General features: G+C 39.6%; 1 protein-coding gene across 1 annotated transcript; it reads right to left on the bottom strand.

The window, feature by feature from the left end:
* Window positions 1-9,097, bottom strand: LOC143272678 (olfactory receptor 1L4-like). Its single transcript, XM_076568617.1, has 2 exons — window positions 8,250-9,097; window positions 1-2,079 (listed from the first exon to the last, which is right to left on the bottom strand). The coding sequence occupies exon 2, from the start codon at window positions 2,059-2,061 to the stop codon at window positions 1,132-1,134; it is 930 nt and encodes a 309-aa protein (XP_076424732.1). The 5' UTR covers window positions 2,062-2,079; window positions 8,250-9,097; the 3' UTR covers window positions 1-1,131.
* Window positions 9,098-9,942: the final 845 nt, after the last annotated feature.

Genomic DNA, 9,942 nt, shown 5'->3' on the forward strand with positions numbered 1-9,942 from the left:
GTTGACATTTTATTGACATTACAGCCAGAAATTACTTATCAAATAGCAACCACACTGATGTGTTTGTGCAGTATTACATGTAGTTGTTGTTAATGCTCTCCATGTACAAGCACATGATTTGACGGTCTCTCATGGCTTCATTTGTTTGAGTTCTGGTCAGAAGTAGTAAAGATCCCTTGGACCACAGTGTTGGCTTTTCAGTATTAAATCTTTAAGAATATTTCCCAGCTTCAGACAAAGTGATGTTTATAAAGGTAGGTGCCTTTTAGCCTTGGCTCACAGACTGAGATGGACAGCACCTAACAGCTTTCTATGATGAGCATGTGGTGTAAATGAGAATTAAATCTTCATTTTTAAGGTCATAGAATTTTGGGTTGTTTATTTGTACAGCAAAACCTTGCATCTATCCTGCCTAATACACTGACATTTATAGCTCAAGAGGGAAGCTTAGGGAAGATTCTTTGTCATGTAGGGAAACAAAGAATGAAAAGCAATGAAAGAGGAGCTGTGTCTTGAGAATTCACTTGGTGATGGAATTAATGGTGAAACATGAGTGAGACCTATAAATATTTTTTGTAGTTTCTTCTACCTTTCCAACTTTATTCCCCTTTTTCTTAAATTGAACAAGTCTCACCCACTGTCTTCCTCACCATCTCCCATGTTACTTCCTCTACACAGTGAGATGTCTTCATCATTTGAAATGCTCTGCCCATTTCTTGACTTTTGAATCTTTTTTTTTTTTTTTGCCCATGTTCAGTTGGTCTTCAGACTTACCTCAGCTCATTAGTCAAGGATGTCTTTCCAAATTTCCTACTAAGAACACATAATTCATTAGCATGAACACTGATCAATTTATAATTCCCAGGTTTGGGGACATGTACATACATGCACAGCTATCTATTGAGTATGGCAAAAATTCCTGAAATCTGGATCCCTGTAGCACATAGTTCTGAGAATAAACCTGTATATGGTCAAGATGATTGACGGAAACCAAATGTCTCACTTCCAGATCAATGATGCTGGTGTTCAACATTACCCCTTGCTACTTTGTAGGTGATCATGCACAGGAGTATAGAAAGGAAGGGTAGCCTTAGGTCATCTCTCAACTGTATACTTCATAATGTGGTATTTCTATGAGTGAAGTTTGTCCCTTAACTTTCTTAAACCTCTTTTCATATCTTTATTCCTCAGGCTATAGATGAAAGGATTCATCATAGGAGTCACTACTGTGTACATAACAGTGGCTACCCGGTCCTTCACCACTGAGTACATGGACAGAGGCCTAAAGTAGACATAGATGACACTTCCATAGAATAGGCACACTACAGTGAGGTGGGAGCCACAGGTAGAGAAGGCTTTCCATTTCCCAGCTGCAGAGGGGATCCTGAGCACAGTGACAATGATTCTCAGGTAGGAAAAGAGGATGCATAGGAAGGGGGTCACAATGACAGCTAGTGTCTCAGTCATGACCACAATCTGGCTGGAGGATGTGTCAGAGCAGGACAGCTTCAGCACAGGCTGGGTGTCACAGAAAAAGTGCTTAATGACATGGGAGGCACAGAATGAGAGTTGAGACATGAGAAGGACACGGAACAGGGCATGTAGGTGGGAGATGGTGCAAGAACCCAGGAGCATGAAGAGGCAGCGTCGTGGCCTCATCACTACATCATAATGTAAAGGGTTGCAGATGGCCACCAGTCTGTCAATGGCCATGGAGGCCAGCAGATAACTGTCAGTGTTTGCTAAAGCTATGAAGAAGTACATCTGGACTAGACATCCCACGTAGGAGATGGTTTTTGTCTCTGAGAGCAAGTTCACTAGCATCTTGGGCACAATGACTGTTGTGAAGCAGATATCCATGAATGATAAGTTGCTGAGGAAAAAGTACATGGGGGTATGGAGCCTGGAGTCAGAGCGAATGGCCAGGATGATGAGCACATTCCCCACCACGGTGACCAGGTACATGATGAAGAAGATGGCGAAAAGGGGTTTCTGCATTTGGGGGTTGGAAGAGAGACCCAGCAGGATGAAGTCCAAGGTGCTGCTGCTGTGGTTGTTCATATCTCTGTCTCTGGACACCTTTTGGAGAAATTTGGGAGAGATAGGAAGGACAAGTTGATCAAGACAATGTAACTCTTAGCTTTCAGGCTGTAATGAAATCCCATTGCTGTTTATTAGGATTTAAAAATATGTTCAGTTAATGAAATTATGCCTAAAATTAAAAAAATCCTGGCCCACAACTCCAGCAGAAACTTCCTGCTCTACCAGAGGCCATGCTGGCAACTAGAACCCCAGGTAATACCTTTCTCTCAAAGACAACCAACACTACTTCAGAGCTGTCCCAGCTTTTCCTCCAGAAGATCTCCTTTCCTAGTCTTCATATCCCAGCCCACAACTCTGGTGGACTCCCCTTGCTCTACCAGAGGCCATGCCACTTTCTAGAACCCCAGATCCCTGGAGGCACTGTTGGCATCTAAAACCCCAGATATCATGCAAGCTGCCAAAACCCCAGCAGAGGCACCCTACTGGACAAGGGGACTTGCAGGTCACCAGAACCACAGGCCACTCAGGCCAGAAGACCAGAGAGGAAACAGAAACCAAGGGAAAAACACCCATCCAACTAATACAATCTCAGAAATCATCACCTAGACGTATAATCACCCTAATTCCAGATGCCTAGATGCCAGCATAGGAACACAACCAACAACATTCAGGGCAATATGTCATCAACAAAGCCTACCTATCCTACTAAAGTGGGCCCTGAATATTCCAATACAGATGAAACACAAGAAAACAACCTTAAAACTAACTTTATGAAGATGATAGAGGTTCTTAAAGAGGAAGTGAGTAAATGCCCTAAGGAAATCCAGGGAAACACAAACAAATAATTGGAGGAACTGGATAAATCCATAAAGAAAGCCAAGAAAAAAACAAATAGGTGAAGAAAATAAATAAAACTGTTCAGTATCTGAAAATGGAAATAGAAACAATAAAGAAAACAGAAACTGTAGGAATCCTGGAGATGGAAAATATAAGTAAGTGAACAGGAACTATAGACACAAGTATCACCAACAGAATACAATATATGGAAGAAAGAATCTCAGATGTAGAAGACATGATCAAAGAAATTGATACGTTGGTCAAAGAAAATGTTAAATCAAAAAAATTTCTAACACAAAACATCTAGAAAATCTGGGATAATATGAAAAGACCAAGCCCAAGAATAATAGGAGAAGAATCCCAACTCAAATGAGGACCCAGAAAATATTTTTAACAAAATCATAGAAGAAAATACCCTAAACTTATGACTATAAAGGTAGAAGAAGAACATAGATTGGACCAGAAAAGAAAGTCTCCCTGCCTCATGACAATCTAAGCACTAAACTTACAGAACAAAGAAAGAATATTAAAAGCTGTAAAGGAAACATGCCACATAACATATAAAGGTAGACCTATTAGAATTACACCTGACTTCTCAATGGAAACTCTAAAAGCCAGAGGTCATGAACAGATGTCTTGCAGACTCTAAGAGACCACAAATGTCAGCCAAGACTACTATTCCCAGCAAAACTTTCAGTCATCCTTGATAAAGAAAACAAGATATTCCATGAAAAAGTCAAATTTCAACAATATTTAGCCACAAATATAGCCCTACAGAAGGTACTAGAAAGAAGCTAACTACAAACCCAAGGAGGCTAACTATACCCATAAAACACAGGAAAGAAATAATCTCATACCAGCAAAACCAAAAGAAGGGAAACACTGTCTCTGTCTCTGTCTGTCTCTCTGTCTCTGTCTCTGTCTCTCTCCCACCACCACCACCACTGACAACAAGATAACAGGAATTAGCAATCAGCAATCATTGGTCATTAATATCTCTCAACATCAATGGACTCAATTCTCTAATAAAAACACAGGCTAACAGAATGGGTATGAAAACAGGATCCATCATTCTGTTGCATACAAGAAACACACCTCAACATCAAAGATAGGCATTAACTCAGAGTAAAGGGTTAGAAAAAGATATTCCAGGCAAATAGATCCAAGAAGCAAGCTGGTGTAACTACTGTAATATCTAACAAAATAGTCTTCCAACTAGTTAGTCAAAAGAGATGGGGAAAGATACTCATATTAATCAAAGGAAAATTCACCAAGATGACATCTCAATTCTTAACATCTATGCCCCAAACTCAAGGACATGCACGTTTTTTAAAATTTTCTTATTTTTACATCTTAACCAAAGCTTCTCCTCCCTCCCCTATTCCCAGTCCCCCTCCCCCCCAACCTGATCCACTCCTCCTCTATTGTTTCTCTTCAGATACAGGCAGGCATCCCATGGATATCAGCTAGTTATGGTATATCAAGCTGCAGTGAGACATGGATTGGATCAGGCAATCAGGCAGGAGGAATGGGGACACCCACATTTGTAAAAGAAACATTACTAAACTTAAATCACACATTGAACTTCATATTAATAGTGGGAGACTTTGACACTCCACTCTTACCAATAGACAGGTCATCCAGACAAAAACTAAGAGAAATAACAGAACTAACAGATGTTATGAACAAGATGGACTTAACAGGTGTCTTAGAACATTTCACCCAAACACAAAGCATATACCTTCTTCTCAGCACTTCAAGGAACTTTCTTCAAAATTAGCTATATACTCGGTCACAAAGCAAGTTTCAACAGATACAAGAAAATTGAAATAACTCCCTATATCCTATCAAACCACCATGGATTAAAGCTGGATTCCAACAATAACAGATGCAATAGAAAGCCTACAAACTCATGGAAACTGAACAGCTCCCTACTGAATGACTACTGGGTCAAGGCAGAAATAAAGAAATTAAGTACTTCCTAGAATTCAATGAAAATGAATGCACTACATACCTAAACTTATTGGACTTGTTGAGAAAACCAGCAAGATAGACGAAACCTTATCCAAACTAACTAAAAGATACAGAGAACAATCCAAATTAAGAAAATCAGAAACAAAAAGAGATACATAACAACAGACACTAAGGAAATCCAAAGAACCATTAGGTTATACTTCAAAAACCTGTGCTTCACAAATTTAAAAGAAATGAACAATTTTCTTGATAGATACCACTCACTGAAGTTAATCAAGATCAGATAAATTATTTAAATAAACCATAAGGAAATTAATGTAACCCCTAAGGAAATAGAAGCAGTCTTTAAAATCTCCCAAATTAAAAAAAAAAAGCCCAAGGCCAGATGCTTTTGGCATAGAGTTCTACCAGACTTTCAAAGAAGAGCCAATACCAACACTCCTAAAATTGTTCCACACCATAGAAACAGAAGAAACACTGTCAAATTCATTTTTTGAGGTCATAGCCACCCTGACACAAAACCACAGAAAGATTAAACAAAAAAGAATTAAAGTTCAAGTTCCCTCATGATCATTGATGCAAAAATACCCAATAAAACACTGGTAAGCTGAATTCAAGAACACATCAAAAGTATCATCCACCATGATCAAATAGGCCTCATCTCAGAGATGCAGGGATAGCTCAATATGTCAAAATCAGTCAATGTAATCCACCATATAAACAAACCAAAAATAGCCCCATATGATCACCTAATTAGATGTTGAAAAAGCCTTTTAAACAAAATCCAACACCCCTTCATGATAAAGGTCTTGGAGAGATCAGGGATACAAAGAACATACCTAAATATAAAAAGGTAATTTACAGTAAGCCTATAGCCTTAAGGCAATCCCACTAAAATCAGGAACAAGACAAGGTTGTCCACTCTCTCCATATATATTCAATATAGTACTTGAAGTTCTAGCTAGAGCAATAATATAACAAAAGGAGATCAAGGGGATACATATTGGAAAGGAAGAAGCCAAAGTATTATTTGTAGCTGATATGATAGTATACATAAGCAACCCCAAAAACTCTACCGGGGAACTCCTACAGGTGATGAACACCTTTAATCAAGTGGTTGGATTCAAGATTAACTAAAAAAAAAATCAGTAGCCCTCCTATATACAAATAAGAAATTGGCTGAGGAAGAAATCAGAGAATCAACACCCTTTATAATAGCCTCAAATAATATAAAATACCTTGGTATAACTCTAACCAAACAAGTGAAAAGTCTGTATGACAAGAACTTCAAGTCTTTGAAGAAAGAAATTGAAGAAGATGTCAGAAAATGGAAAGATCTCCCATGCTCATGGTTAGGTAGAATCAACATAGTAAAAATGACAATCTTACCAAAAGCTATCTACACATTCAATGCAATCCCCATCAAAATCCCAACACAATTTTTCTCAGACTTGGAAAGAACAATACTCAACTTTATATGGAAAACCAAAAAACCTAAGATAGCTAAAAGAATCATGTATAATAAAACAACCTCTGGAGGCATCATGATCCCTGTCCTCAAGCTTTACTATAGAGCTATAGTAATAAAAACAGCTTAGTACTGGCATAAAAACCAACATGTGGACCAATGGAATCGAATTGAAGACCCTGACATTAATTCACACACCTATGAACATGATTTTTGACAAAGAAGCTAAAACTGTACCATGGAAAAAAGAAAGCACCTTCAACAAATGGTGCTGGCATAACTGGATGTCAACATGCAAAAGATTGCAAATAGATCCATATCTGTCACCATGCACAAAACTGAAGTCCAAGTGGATCAAAGACCTCAACATAAATCCAGTCACACTGAATCTGATAGAAGAGAAAGAGGAAAATAACCTTGAATGCATTGACACAGGAGGCAACTTCCTGAACTGAACACCAGTAGTGTAGGCATTAAGAGCAACAATTAATAAATGGGACCTCATGAATCTGAAAAGCTTCTGTAAAGCAAAGGACACCATCAATAGGACAAAATAGCAGCCTACAGAATGGGAAAAAATTTTCATCAACTCTACATCTGATAGAGGGCTGATTTCTAAAATATATAAAGAACTCAAGAAACTAGACATCAAAACACCAAAATAATTCAATTAAAAAATAGGGTACACATCTAAACAAAGAATTCTCAACAGAGAACTCAAATGGCCAAGACACACTTAAAGAAATGTTCAATATCCTTAAGCCAACAGGGAGATGAAAATCAAAATGACTCTGAGATTCTATCTTACACCTGTCAGAAAGGCTAAGACCAAAACCACAAGTGACAGCTCATGCTGGTGAGAATGCAGAGAAAGAGGAACACTCCTCCATGGCTGGTGGGAGTGCAAACTTGTACAACCACTTTGGAAATCAATATGGAGGTTTCTCAGAAAATTGGGAATTGATCTACCTCAAGACCCAGCTATACCACTCCTGGGCATATACCCAAAGGACACTCCATCCTACCACAAGGACATTTGCTCAACTATGTTCATAGCAGCTTTATTCATAATAGCCAGAAACTAGAAACAACCTAACTGTTCCTCAATTAAAGAATGGATAAAGAAAATATGGTACATTTACACAATGGGGCATTACTGAGCTGTTAAAAAAACAGCATCATGAAATTTTCAGGCAAATGGATGTAACCAGAAAAAAATCACCCTGAATGAGGTAACTCAGAAGCAGAAAGACAAACACTAGGTATGTACCCACTGTCAAGTGGTTATTAGATATATAGTAAAGGGTAATCATGCTACAATCCACAGGCTCAGAGGGTTAAGTAACAAGGAGGGCTCAAGGGGGGGATGCTCAGATCTCTCTGGGAAGGGAAAATAGAATAAACTTTGAGGGTGGACTCAGGGTGGGTGGGGATGGGAACAGGGGAATTAGGTGGTGGTAGGGTGGTAGAGGGAGAGATCACTGGGAGAGAAGACTGAAATTGGGAGGGGACTTTGGGAGTGAGTATTGACTTAGTGCAATGGAAACTCCCAAGAATCTACAAGGGTGACTCTGGCCTAGTTAAGACTCTTAGTAATGGGGAATACAGAGCCTGAACTGGCCATCTTCTGTAATCAGGCAAGGCTTCCGGTGGAGGGACTGGGACACCAACCCAGCCACAAAACCTTTGGCCTACAATTTGTCCTGCTTGTAAGATGTGCTGGAGTAAGGGTACTGCAGAACTTGTGGAGGTGGCCAACCCATGACTGGTCCAACTTGAGACCCATGCCATGGAAGCCAGTCCACACCAGACACTGCCTGGATGGCCAGGAACCAGAGGCAGGACAGCTCAGAGACCTAGGATAGAGCCAAATTTGACTGGCAAAAAATAAATGAAATGATTCCTGATGATATTCTGCTATACTCACAGTTTGATGGTTAGCTCAATTGTCATCAGAGAGGCTTCATCCAGCAACTGATGGAAAGAGATGCAGAGACTCACAGCCAAACATTAGATGGAGCTCCCGGAATCCTGCAGAAGAGGGAAAGGAAGGACTGTAGGAGCCAGAGGAGTCAAGGACATCACGAGAAAACCCATAGAATCAACTAACCTGGGTTCAGAGGGGCTCTCAGAGACTGAACCAACAACCAGGAAGCCTGCCTGGGACTGACCTAGGCCCTCTGTATGTACATATATGTTACAGTTGTGTAGCTTGCTCTTCTTGTGGGATTCCTAACAGTGGGAACAAGGGCGGTCTCTGACTCTTTTGCCGGCCTTTGGAACCCGATTCCTCATAGACGTCGCCTCCTCCAGCCTTCAACTTGCTATGCCATGTTTGGTTGATATCCGTGGGAGACCTGCTCTCCTCTGAATAGAAATGGAGGAGGAGTGGATGGGGAGTCAGAGGGGACATGAGAGAGGGAAGGACTGGCAGGAGAGGAGGGAGGAAAAACTGTGGTCTGGGTATAATACATGAGAGAAGAATGAAAACAAACAAACAATCCAAAACAACAGTAACGTCAAACAAGCAACAAGCTGAAAAACTCCAAACTTCCTCTTAAATTAGAAGATGAAAATTATATTGTAAGAAATTTCTGTTGTTTAATATGTTGGAGTTCTTCTCAGTGCCTTATCTGAATGTACACACACACACACACACACACACACACACACACACACACACACACACACACGTATGCGCGAGCACACACATTTCTTACCAGCTCCTTAGCTTCCCTTTCACATTGTTTTTAGAGTCTGAGGTGCTGATTCCCTCTTTGAGTCAGGATGCTCTCATTCAAGCCCCTGCACACATGAGATCCTCTCAAACAAGTTCTTCTCCCCAGAATTCTGGAGTGGTGGTGATGATATGGGTAGTATAATGATGAACATCTGAATCACTAAGTAGTACTTACTAGACATACATTTTAGATAAGCACTTCATAGAGATGCAGAGAAAATCTGACTAACGTTTAGGATTTTCATTGATTTTTCACTGGGATCTTCAGAACCAGCTATCCCTCTCGATATAGAAATAGTACCACAGAAATGACCTGTGTTACTGAAATTAATTACTTAAATTTGTTATTTTTTTATTTTATCAATCTTGTGTTTTCATTCTCAACATTCAAATATTACAATAACATAAAATTTAGAGTCCTAGAGTCCTTTTCTACCAAGGGACTCTACGGCAAGGCCACCCCATCATCTCTGTTAAGCTGCTTTGCTTGTGATATGTTAAGCTGATGACAAATGAAAACCAAAGAAATAGGACACATGGTAGATGTCCATCAAACAATGACTAGATAAAGGAAAGCTAGCTCTGCATATACACGTTTGAGTGTTAGTCAAACTTACAGAAAAGCAATATCACATCATTTTCAGGAAACTGGGTGGAACTGGACATAAGCCAGGTGCAGAATGCCAGGGATTGCATGTTTTCTTCCTGTGTGAACTCTGGAAAAAAGAAGACATGAGAACAGATGAAGGCTACGAGGAAAATAGAACAGGGTATATGAAAGGGCAAAAGGTGTGATTATGGTTGAATTACATCCTATGCATATATGAAAATGTCACAATAAAATGCATGATTTTTTTTTTTACAATCAGTATACCCTAAT

This window comes from Peromyscus maniculatus, chromosome 4 (genome assembly GCF_049852395.1).
Source record: "Peromyscus maniculatus bairdii isolate BWxNUB_F1_BW_parent chromosome 4, HU_Pman_BW_mat_3.1, whole genome shotgun sequence".
NCBI classification, from domain to species: domain Eukaryota; kingdom Metazoa; phylum Chordata; class Mammalia; order Rodentia; family Cricetidae; genus Peromyscus; species Peromyscus maniculatus.